Below are 12,500 nucleotides of genomic sequence, written 5' to 3'. Positions count from 1 at the left end.
AAAATACACATGACAAAGATGCAAATATATTACATACTAATACCTTACGGTGGTTAAAATGGCTGCTTACCTTCTCCGATAATTGCAATTGGGACAGTCAGGAATACTGAGACGCGACGAGAGCATTCTCATGGTGTCTGTGAAGTTGTCTCCACAGGGCAGCTTCTTATTGTTGGGCAACTGCCAAAAGACAACAAAATGCATCAGGACCCGAAGACCACATTTCTAATTTATTTTTGGTAGTGATAGACCGATTATCAGGGCAGATATTTGGCATTTTATTGACTAACGGCATCTGCCTTTTTTAACTTTCAAGGCCGATAAATTAGAAGATGGTTTATTTTGGCTCGCTGGAGAACACCTCTCTCGCTCTCTCTCTCTCTCTCTGCTGTGCAGGTGGTCCTGCCAGCAGAAGCAAATTGGCCCGCCCACAGCTGCATCTGCATCTGGTTGGTTCCTAGTGCAGTGGGTAGCAGCCAATCATCAGTAAGCTGCCTCTTTGCTTTTTCTCCTCAAGTCACAAGCACTACAGGAGGCAACTGGCGCTGCCGAGATTTTTATAACGTCAGTCTACTACAACTCACAACTAAAAGAAAAGTATTTGCCGTATTTAACTTTGAAGAAATTTTTGTTTTCATTGAACTATAAGAAATGCAGCTGAGCCTGGGAGCTCCTTGCACTTTTTGTTCAACTTTTAAAACTAAGTTGTCTAATTTCTAAGATCTAAAAAAGCTTTAACATGTAATTTACTAAAGTTGTTTAATCAACGTGCTTAAAGGCAATTAAACAACCCTATTTTTACGACCATAAGGCACACTTTAAAGTCCCAAATATTCCACAAAACAGACGAGGCGCCCTGTAATGCGACGCACCTTGTGTATAGACTGAGAGCCATAGTATGTACATGTGGGAAAAAGCTGGACAAAAGGGCAGCTGTCCACGATGTTGTAGTCTGTCTTATCATTCATGTTATTGCAAGCAAGAAGCATCACAGGTTTAGATAACAGACTCTGCACAAAAAAAAAAAAAACACTGCCCAAAGCACACCACTCACAACTCTCTAAACAGCCATCTGATTTGCTGAGGCTGATTGCCTCCCAAAATCCATTGCTGTAATCTTTTTGGGTTATTTTTATTTCCTTGTTTCATTGTTTTCTTGTATGCTGTTTAGAGATATTTTTGGTTTTGATTTCAAAACGGCTCAAAGGTGTCTGGTGACTAGTGACATCCCCCCCCCTGACATTTGAGATTTGCCATGTTGTCATGAGAGCTCCTACAGCATCAGTGGTACTGCCATTGACAAAGTTGCCCTTCTCCAAAAGAGGCCTAGCATGCGCCTCAGTGCGATGCACCCAGTGTATGTGTTAAATACAGAAACAACACCCATAACTGACGCTGCACCCTTAGATATGATGTCCCTTTTGGCTGTGAAAGTATGGTAAATCAAGTTTTGGAGTTACTGTTTTTAAAAAAGTTGATTTCACCCCTTTTTTCAACAAATGAATATCAGCTTTAAGTATCGGTTATCGGCCTCCAAGACTACTAATAAATCAATATCAGTATTGGCCCTTAAAAAAAGCATATCGATCCATCACTAATTTTTGGGTCGTACCTGTTCTTCCATATAACGCCGCTGCTTGAAAAACTCCCAGTCTTCTTTGAGTATTTGCTGCTTTGTCTGTGGGAGTCATACCCATTATTAAAAGCGTGCTCTGTTCAATCATCACGTGGTGAAAATGGGATCTTACATTTTTGCCAACCGGCGACTTGTGCGGCTCTGTTCTTTGGTTGGTAAAACTCTGGCCCTCCACTTTGAACAGTAACTGCAAGAGCAGAACGTGTACATCTCAAAGAATTTTTTGTTTACATTTTTTTTTTAAGCAACATTGGATTCCTTTGACCACTTTTTCGGCGTACCTGTTCGTCGACGTAGTCGTCGATCCTCTTCTCGCACTCCTGCCACTGGCCGGCAACGCTCACCAGCTCCTGCTCCAGACGCTGGTAGCGCTCCAGCAAGGTTCGGTACATATCATCGCTGTACGAGGCAGTGCCGTGTCTGGAAAAGATACCCCAAAAATAAACATGGAAGGCATTCAATGACAGACACGTTAGGTCAGATATGTTGAGATTTATTTTCTATTTTTTGCTACTATTGGTGAATTTTTTTGTCCAATAGTTTTTTGTTACAAGTTTGTATTATTTCGGAGTCTTCTTGAATGATTTTTTTTTTTTTTTAAACGGAAATTCCAGACGACAAACTGCACCTTATTAAAAACTGAAATATATGCAGTCCAATATCAGACAAAAGAACAGTGTTGGCGTTATCGGTCTACATTCAAAATGTCTGATAGGAGCACTTATTGACAAGCAGTTCATTCCAAAACCGATCCCTGGGCGTGTATTCAGCAGCAGCCGGATCTAGCAGACTCTTTCAGTGGCGGAGGTCAAGTAAACAAAAGCGGGACTAGGGAGTCAAACTGGCCACACAAACCTCCGCTGTTGAGCTTCTGTGGGTGATTTGGAATTGCTATGTTCCTGACTGTTGAGTTTTATTAATCACTTAAACTTGGCTACCTGCTCAGATTCTCCACGCTTCAATACAACAGTAGCTAAGGCTCGCCGCAACACAAAGTGAACTTTTCATCGCCAGTTTACGATGGCCAGTATTGCGCGACAATGAATGAAAAATTTGATGCTCGGTTACGACCTTGGTGAGGTTAAATGCTTCAGAAAAAGGATAGCTAGCAAAGATGGTGTCATAGTTGTCAAAATAATCATTAATACTTGCTGGACGTGCAGCTATGGTGAGTGATATTTGAAATTATTTATTTCCATGAGAATATTTTCACTTGCAAATGGCCACCAGCATTTAATTAAAAACACACAAGTGAGGAGGTATGTGCATTTTTAAAAGGTCACGGTTAAGTAAATAATTATGCGAGTGATTGATTCTTGGAAGCATTAAATATTAAATATATCTGGATAAAAACGAGTTACCCGGACTTTAAAAATTGTTTTCGCGTTGCAGACGAGCTCTGTTAAGACGCTGATGACATTTACGATGACGTGCCACGCATTTAAGTTAAAACGGAGCATGCGCAGACCGGACGCAGCTTGGCCATACCGATTGAATTGTCTGCATGACGCTCATTCGGTTTGGCAAAAGGAATATACCACCCCTATGAATCCGAATGAAATTCCAGGACGGAACAGGACTCGGGGTCAACACTTTTAAGTAAGGCCGGGGCGTAAAGGCTGGAACGGCACCTAAGTGGCGGCCGGAGGACTGACTGTCAAAAAAGGGTCAAGTGGCCAGCTCTGGTCGTTAATATTTGTATAATTATTTTCGTGGGAAAAAAGAAACATACTTGAGCTGTGCAACGAGTGCTGGTAAGCTGCTGTGCAAGATGGGCTCTGAGAAGACCAGGTTCTCAAAAAGATGCTTGTTGTGCAGCTCCCACGTCACATGGAATTTCTGGAGGTGCTCATTCTCCTGAGGGTTAGGGGAACAATACAAACTTAACATTATGAATTATATGAAACTGGTGAAGGGTGAAGGCGAGCAACTGACCAGAGTGAACAGGAAGCCGCTGATAGTGCGTGCCGCCTGGCAGAGGGCGGCGTACTCCTCCAGCAGTAGAGAAACGAACTGGTGGGCCTGCAGGGGACCCTGGATGGCGGCCGCCACCGTCCCTGCCCCCAAGGGTCCCGGGGATGTCTTGGAGCCAGCTGAGAGGTGCTTGAGGAGACGCACCTTCATCTCCAGCACGTACTCGCGGGCCTGCTGCTCCAGACGCTGGTATAGCTGGTAAGGGTCCTTCTCGCAGAGTCTGAAGATGGAGAATGATTATCCCCATTGGAGCAAAATTTAACAATCGCAATTAGGGCTGGTCAATTGATCCAACTTAAATCAACTTTGCAATATAGTAGAATTTACAAATCTCAAAGGCTACAACATTTTTTGGGGGGTGGACTGCAACATTGTATTTCCTATTATGTATATGTTGTTCATTTGTTTTTTAATTTCAATGCTTAAGAAATATTGTGCACATATTTCCATAATTATTCATGAAACATAAAAAATTGATGTGATAAAGCCTCTGATTCATCTCCTACTCTGTCCACTTTTAAAACTCGTTTGAAGACATTTTTGTTCTTTAGCTTTCTACTCACCATGAGTCGATCGTTGTTCTTGTATCTATTGTTTATGTGATTTAATTCGTGTGCTAATTTCCAGCTAATTTATATTACACCCTATGGAAAGTGCTTTGTTACAGCTCCAGCTGTTGTGAAATGCGCTATATAAAGTTGCAATGTATGGTATTTGTTTGCATAAATGCTGTAATATGATTTTTAACTTATTGACTTGCTTGAAATTTGTGAGGTGGTCATAGTGGGAAAAAAAGGCTAAGTTATATAAGTTCGCAACTCTAATTAAAGTTCCCTATTTTTCGGACTATATGTCGCTCCGGAGTATATGTTGCACCAGCCAGAAAATGCATAATAAAGAAGGGAAAAACATATATAAGTGGCACTGGATTCTAAAACGCATTTCTGGGGATGAAGTCCAACGCCAAAGGACCAAAAGACAAGTCATCTTGGAAGGCAATTTAAAATACAATTAGAATAGGGAAGGTCCTAGCGAGGTGACGATAGAGAGCCAATGTTAATGAAAACAATACCTGCACATTTACATGCGTTATATGCTTGCACCAAACATCAATGCCTAGAGCAAAACACTAATGCACAGAAACAAGCATGTGGTTGTGATTTAAAAAAAAAAAGAAAAGAAAAAAAATATGATTGAATCAAAAATTGAAAATCAAATTGAACTGGGGCTTCATTACATCCCTACTAGTTGGTTGAGTACCTGTCTACCAGCTCCTTCATGCCGTCCTTGTCTCGCTCCAGTGGCTGGTCGCGGTCGTCCGCCAGCGGCGTCCCGGCCTGCCTGTAGATGCAGCGCACCAGGTAGCGCACTTCGGACCAGTGCTTTTGCAGCTGCTGCGACTCTCGTTCGGACTCTACCGAGATCTCTCTGCCAAAAAACAGATAGTTAAGAATAATGTTCACTGGAGCAGCAGGTGTTGTTTTGTCCCCGCCCCCAGTAATGTACCGCCTCTCGTTGCAGGCCTCGCAGCCGCATGCGGGCTCGCCAGGCATGGCTGTGGCAAGGTCAGTGGCGGGGAGCATGGGCGGCGTGGGTGGGCTCAGCCTGTCTGTCGCTGACACCGTGTCCGGGCCCAGGGTGCCGTTACCCACGGGCATGTGCAAATGAAAGTCCTGACTCTGAAAGAAACGAACAGCATGGTCAAGCTTTCTCTTTAGTGATAATAACCACAGAACAGGAAATTGGATACTGCGACAAGGATAGAATGCTTCAGTGGTGGCAATGACTCAAAGAATCAATTAATGAATCAATACATTAACCGGTTAAAAATCTTCGAGTGGCAGCCATATGTTAAGTTCAATTTGTTTCCCTGTTTATTCTTTGATTTACGGTGATTTGCATCCAGTTGGAAGGGTGCGCTTACTGATGACTGATGAAGTCTTACGAGAATTGGAAGAATAAAGTGGAAATGTGGACACCGGTGACGGACTTGGATAAAAAGAAACAAGCGCAAGCGGTAGGCAGAGCAAGGGACGTAGCTCTGGAAATAAAAGCAGATGATCTGGACAAGGATAATGGTATGACAACGCTGATTGAGGAACTTCATGCGAGAGGAGAAGGACCGGGCGAATGAAGCGTAATCAGAGTTCCACCGGACAAAAAAGGAAGCTGCTGTTCCGATGGGGGAATACATTGCAGACTTCAAACAGAAATACAACAAGATTTTAACTGAAGTAAGACTTGAACCGCATTTGGGGAGAGAGCCAGCAGCTGTGAACAGAAATGTTGTATTGCAACCTTTACATATCTAAACATAAAATAAGGGGAACAAGAAAATGGCTGACGTCATCACGAAGAAGAGGTTTGATGTCAAACGTATAGTATCCATAAAAAAAACTAAAACATATTGTAAACATAAAACTGTTGCTTAATGTTATTTATATAGAATTTTTGTTTGAAATCCCCCTGCTCTTCTTTTTGTCTTTTCTATATTATGTACGTATAACTGTGTTTGGTTCGTTAATGTGAATAAAGTTAAAAAAAAAAACTAAATAAGTAAATATTTATCATCTCATCAATATTTGCACAACAGAGTACAGGGTTTCGAGATCCTCACAATAATAGTTTTAAAAATTATATTTCTTATAAATTTAGCTTTGTTAAGGGATATTTTATTGACAATCTAACATCAATATACAAAGAAAAAAAATGGTGGTGGGGGGGCGAATCTTTTTCTTCTTGGTAAAGGGGGCATGACAGGAAATAATTGAGAAGCACTGCCCTGCAAGGAGGGTTTTTTTTTTTTCAAAAAGCCTCGCAAGATTCATTGTGCTAATAGGCTATGCAGTCTGCGCAAATAAAACCAGTCACTCTGCATCACTATTGCTCTCAAATGTTTCTCCCTGTTCTGAATAACATTTCATGCAGCCAGCTATGTGTTTCATTGTTTTACTTTTTTCTCTGTAGGGTAAGCAAACCCTTTAAAGTCGACGGACGATCACATGACTATTTTTTTTTTACGGCCAATTCATCACATTTTTGCTATGCGGCGCAGAGGTATAAACTAGGCTTGAGTAATGGTGAACTAACATTACAAGCAGAATCTCCGGGCGCGACCCATTTTGTTTTGTTGGGGGGTTTTTTTGGAGGGGAGGAATTTTTTTTTTTTTAATATTTTTATTAAATTCTCTTGAAAACTTCTCGGGCAGCCATCTGTTCATTTGGGCAGCCCGCTCAAGTATTAACATGGAGGGGGAAACACTGCATATGTACTTTCCCTCACTAGATGAAGTTATCTATTTGTCTGTCAGTCTGTCTGCCTCCGCTGCATGGTGCACAAGTGGTCGTCAGTATGTCTCCTTCACATTTCTTGTGCTTTGCATTCGAATTGTGGGTGCTAAGACTTACTCCAGGATTCCAAAACTATGCATATTAAACGGCCATAAGATGGGGAAAAAATTGGAAATATATAAAAATAAATATCAATCAACATATTGATTTGTTTCTTTGTTGTATAAATTTCTTTCAACATATTCGGTATTAGAGCAATCCAAAAGTAATGAAATGTATTCAAATTACATTACTTTAATCTTGCGGCACATTGATTACATTACCAACTGTATTTTTAACAGGTAACTAGTAACTGTAAGCATGATCAAACCTTTGTATTCATTTCAGAGGCTCGTTACTACATGGAACAAACGCAGCTCATTCTGCTCTGAACAATCAAACTCAATAGGACTTTTGTGGAAATTTTTATTATTCTCCAAAATTAATCACATTTCTTAGGGCCTAAATATGGACAAAATCCTGACCAAGCTTCGCACACACGGCAGGCCTGGTGAAAAATGTGAGATTTTAAAGTTGCCATACTGATTAAAAAAAATAATTAAAAAAAAGGTCTGTAGCGACCTCTATAGAGATTTAATTGTATTGTTATTATTATTATTACTGTCACCGACATCCAGGACAGAGAGACGTGTGTGGATTTCCTGGTAAAGTATAGCTCTGCTAAGGCCTTCCTGTTCCTTTTTATCGTCATCAAAAGCAGATGCCACTAGGTGTCAGTATTGCTATGACGTTCAGCCTATTCTGCTCTGCACCCTGTACAGCAGGGGTGTCAAACTCCAGTCCAAACTCGAGGGCCAGTGTCCTGAATGTTTTCCATCTCTCCCGGCTGCAACACACCTGATTCAAATGAGCAGGCTACATATCAGGCTTCTTCAGAGCTCGCTGACAAGCTGGTCATTTGAATCAGGTGGGTTGCAGTCGGGAGAGATTAAAAGTTTGGAGGAAAGCGGCCCTCCAGGACTGGAACTTGACACGCATGCTGGACAGGATAAGCCGTGTGGATGATGATGATGATGATGACACATTGAATCTGATTTTAATAATACTGATGACTAAAGCCATTTTGGACTGACCAACCAGGACAGACACAAGTGTCCTGCAATCATGCGTCACAGTAGTCTCAATTTCCTGTTCTGTGGTTGCATTATTTCCTGTTTCTTTGTAGTGACATCCCACGATGACAAAAATATTTAGAAATAAATAAGTACAAAACCTTGTTTACAATAAAATATGAGGTTGCCATTGCTGAGTGGGAATCATCCCTATTTGCTTCGGATTTTCTCAATAGGAGCTTAAGTAGCTGTGACCGTCAACAATTGGATTCGTCCCAGAAAAAAGTGTGAAAAATTAGGAATAATCTGGACTGATTGGCCTCGGGTTCTTGCCCACGCCCGGAGGGGGTTTAAAAAAGAAAAAAAAAAAGACAGCTGCTAGTAAACTGTGCCAAACAACATGCTTTCTCCCACGAAAAAAGATGTTATGATGTGCAAAAGACCAACTGAAAGTGACAAATCTGCCACCGTTTTAAGTAGTTCAGAACTTTAGTTTGGACCAAACTTTGGGCAGTGCACACACTGCAGAGCAATGCCGGCTCATGCCAAATTACCGCAAAATCATCAATTCTGTGCGTTTAGCGCCATTGTTTGGTCATTGTTTAAGTATTATTATTTCTGGAAATTTGACTTGACAATTTCAAGCTCACTGTACTTTTCAACTTGCAAACAAAGTAGGAACAAGGAGGGTGGGGTGTAACTTCAAGAAAATCACTTCTACATTTGCAATATAAAAAATAGCTTTGGTCCAAAACACAATGCGACTGGTGACTGTAACAATTTGTTATGATCCATGACTATTTCAAATCCAAAATGGAACAATTAAATGTCAGTGCAAGAAAAGCAATAATTTCAATTAAAAAAAAAAGTGTCATTACGATCGCAGCATGCGATGACTGTAACAATGTGTTGAGTCCCTTACTCTTTCAATCAAAAAAGAAATAAAGTCAATGCAAAAGAAGCACTCAAGACATTTTGCCTTTGCTGGAGTGCGTTGGGTCTGGTCACTGTAAATATTGGTTTCAGTAATGAGGGGCGGTGAGAGTTTGCCAGTAAAAATGTGACTAAATACCTGCAACATATGACATGTAGCACCTGAAGTTATATTTACCTTCAACCTTGAGGCGCGGTTGAAATAAGCTTGGCGATTCGAGTGGTAATTAGCCAGCCTCCATTCTGTTTCAAAGCCTTTGAGATCTTAGTCGATCTCGTCATTGTCTACAAACATATGTCTTAACCATATATTACGATCGACCGGTTGCACTAGTTCAAAGTCCACAAGCGCGTTGTCTATATCACGACGTCACTTATTTTAGAAATCCCGCAAACATTGACTGCTCAAAAAGATTCCAGGATATCCTTTGAGGGCTCACGACACCATCACATATATATTCTGATGCATTTCATTGGCTTACGAGACCGAGAATTGGTTTTAAAAAAAAAGAAAAAAATATAAAGACATCCGCTTTCCCGGCAGTAAATGTAGAATTTCGCAACAGTGATAGAAACATGGTAATGCACTCCTGGTTTAAAAGTTTTAAGGTTCTCTGGTTTTGACTTTTTTTTTTTTGAAGGTCAACAGTGACTCACGCCCAGTTGCTCCAGCGCAGTGTGCCGGTCCTCCTTCTCCACGGTGCGCCGGCAGTCTGAGCACACCCACATTGGCAGTGGGAGGGCGGCGGGCGGCGGGCTGGCCTCCTGTGCGCTGTTCCGATGGTCGGGGACACCCGCCTCCGAAGGCCACGGGCCGTCTTTGCTGCGTTCGCAGCGGCACAAGAGGCAGCGGTCTCCGGCCGTGTAAGGGGCTCGCTGGTTCAGGCCGAACGTGAAGGGGGTCTAGTGTGGAGAGCAGGCGTGTAAAGTTAAGTTTCAAGGGGTGAAACCATTTGTAGGGCTGTTGTGTGTCTAAATTTTGTTCTGGGAACAAGATAAGACTTTCGAAAGGTCTCGGAACCTTCGGGCTTATGTCTATGATCTATTTCATTCCAAGCTCAGAGAGTAATGTCGAGTTGGCCTTTCATTACCATGAAAACCAGGTGCGGAGGTAAGGTGTTGAAACAAAGTGACTGTTTACAGACTTGAGACTCTTTCCAGCAGACTGCAAATGAATGGCATTTATGGAAAGTCATCCTGACCAAGATTCACAGATGCTGGCATGAGGTGCATGCAGCAGACAACACCAAACAAAGCTCCCTGCCAAGCCCATGTTGAATATGTGTCAGTTATCAGAAGCTAATGCTGCTCTCACTGTTAGCTAACCTGCCTTAAGACAACAGCATGCTTAGCTTTTGGCTTTAGACATGCTTCAGAGTAGTCGGGTGGTTGCTTGAAAATGGCAGATCTTTGGGTTGGCAGGTCAGTGGTGGAGAAACTCAAACAAGATCTTTCTTCTTATTTCCAATGAAGATAAACTGTTCAATGGAATCAAAAAATAAAATGCAAGGTTACCTGAAGGACTCCGGTGAAATCAGCGTTGACTGGTCCTTCGGTGAACTGCGGCGTGACGCTTGTGTTGACTTTGAGCTGCAGAATAACAACACCAAAATTAGTAGAGATTGGTAGTGATCACCAATACTCAACTGGGCCGAGGGTTAAACTATTAAAAATTGGATTATTGACAAGCATCCCCCTAAATTGTTTGATTAACAATATGATACAAAGTTTTCTATAAAAACATCAACCGCGTCATTTCACCCTATAGTTTTTATAATGTTATGTTGATGTGTGGCTTCGGTATTGCAGACTCCCGCACCGCCCGAGCCCCAACTACTCCGGCTTCAAAAACATACTGCTACTCGCGTCACCGGCGTGGGACTTTGGCCGCCACCCTCTGAGACGCTTTTGAGGAGTGATGTTTTACTAACGTACACTCACGCAGCGTAAGCTCTGTTGCTATGCTAACCTAGCATTGGAGTGGTGGGCAATTAAAAAAAAAAGAAAAAAAAGAAGAATTTCACATTGTACTGCAACCGTGCTTCAATGATGTATAATTTTATGCTCCAACTTAAGTGTTTATTGTTTGTGTGTGTGTTAACTGCATCAACATATGGATTATTCTGTATCAATTTGTCCATCCATGTATCGTGCGGCACGATGCATGAAGGCACTATAGGCCAAAGTTTGCTGCGCAGGATACCACCGAACCCAACTTGGAACAGACCATTACAAAAAATAACCATCGGCCGCTCACTCCTCTCTCTGCAAGACAATTGTCACTGGCTGGCTTTAGCCGTCGATCAACATCAAACTCAAAAGGAGGTATGTGGCTGGTCGGCCTGAAGCTGTGCAAGTAGCACAAGCGTGGCAACACCATAATGACTAACATAGTCCTATTTTTTTTATATTAATATCTTCACTGTTCATATCTCGAAGACGATACATTAACAATATATAGCCCAGCCCTTGTTAACACTGTTGCTACAGTAATTTATCACCCAAAACAAGAGTTGCTTTTCAGTTACATAATTGTTGTACCTCACATCCAAACCTCACTAATCAAGCCAAGCATAATAAACAGAACTTAACCTTTTTTTTTTACTTGATGCATTGCAGAAGGTTAGGATCCAAACTCTTTCAGCAAATACTCAAAATCCAGTTATTTGGATTCAGACTCTGATGGGAAAAATGGGATCAGGACATCCCTATAACATACAAATATCCAGTTGGCTAATAAATACCATTAAAAATATCTGGTAGTAGTAACGCTTTTCAAGGAATTCAGTTAAGCGCAAAGAATTTCATTAAACACAACACAGTGCTTCAAGTAACATTCAAGCATGCCGACCATTCATCCATTACTGAGTAGCAGCAAGGTAAATATAACAATATAAACAGTGGAGGATAAACGTGCCAACTTCACGTGACAATGCAAATAAATGTGCATCTGGCAGGTAAAATGTAAGTTTGGGTGTATCGGTCACTGACTGGTTGTTCTAAGTGGTCACTGAACGAGCCGCAATCTTGATGGGGCATTTTGAGAGGAAGTGGAACGGCTGCTCACCCTGCTTCACTGCATTCATATTTTCCACCTAACCAATATACCATACTACTGATGACAAAGAACAACTGTTATAGTTTTAATCACAACTGTGGCATTTCTTGACAGAGAAAGTAAGTGTGACAAAATACCAAGACTACTCAAACTGGTATCTGTCTGAAAAAAACATGGCATCAAACATTCCTAAACAACATTTGGGCACTAAGAGCATTTTTCTTGATTCAAATTGGTTGCTCCATAGACTGCTTTTTGGACACACAGACGACCAGGATCAAAGTTTTAATCTGACGTACCGTAATGGCTCATATGTTCCATCGCTTTCAACACTAATTTCATGAATGTTAAACTACAAATGCATCTTAACTGTTTATTTTCTCCTTCCTATGTATCACAAATGTGATCATTCTTGACTGTTTTTTTCTTCTCTCTGTTTGAGTGCCAAATTAAACCACACCACATCACCTGACCAACATCTGTAAACCATGTTTGG

The 12,500-nt window shown here is 41.4% G+C and overlaps 1 protein-coding gene across 2 annotated transcripts in view; it reads right to left on the bottom strand.

Moving 5' to 3' along the window:
* fam193a (family with sequence similarity 193 member A) overlaps window positions 1–12,500 on the bottom strand; it is a 27,737-nt gene that overhangs the window by 13,529 nt on the left and 1,708 nt on the right. For both annotated transcript variants that reach the window (XM_088303145.1, XM_088303146.1), the window contains exons 2-11: window positions 10,462–10,536; window positions 9,604–9,849; window positions 5,117–5,289; window positions 4,871–5,038; window positions 3,572–3,830; window positions 3,369–3,493; window positions 1,918–2,056; window positions 1,749–1,823; window positions 1,613–1,678; window positions 71–180 (exon numbers count right to left, since the gene is read on the bottom strand). In XM_088303145.1, coding sequence (XP_088159271.1) covers window positions 71–180; window positions 1,613–1,678; window positions 1,749–1,823; window positions 1,918–2,056; window positions 3,369–3,493; window positions 3,572–3,830; window positions 4,871–5,038; window positions 5,117–5,289; window positions 9,604–9,849; window positions 10,462–10,536 — 1,436 coding nt within the window. The remainder of the gene's footprint in view (window positions 1–70; window positions 181–1,612; window positions 1,679–1,748; window positions 1,824–1,917; window positions 2,057–3,368; window positions 3,494–3,571; window positions 3,831–4,870; window positions 5,039–5,116; window positions 5,290–9,603; window positions 9,850–10,461; window positions 10,537–12,500) is intronic.

This window comes from Idiotropiscis lumnitzeri, chromosome 8 (assembly GCF_059441095.1).
Source record: "Idiotropiscis lumnitzeri isolate Australia: NSW breed Sydney's pygmy pipehorse chromosome 8, RoL_Ilum_1.0, whole genome shotgun sequence".
Lineage (NCBI taxonomy): Eukaryota > Metazoa > Chordata > Actinopteri > Syngnathiformes > Syngnathidae > Idiotropiscis > Idiotropiscis lumnitzeri.
Note: the sequence above shows the minus strand (reverse complement) of the source record. Positions and strands in the feature narration are given on the sequence as shown.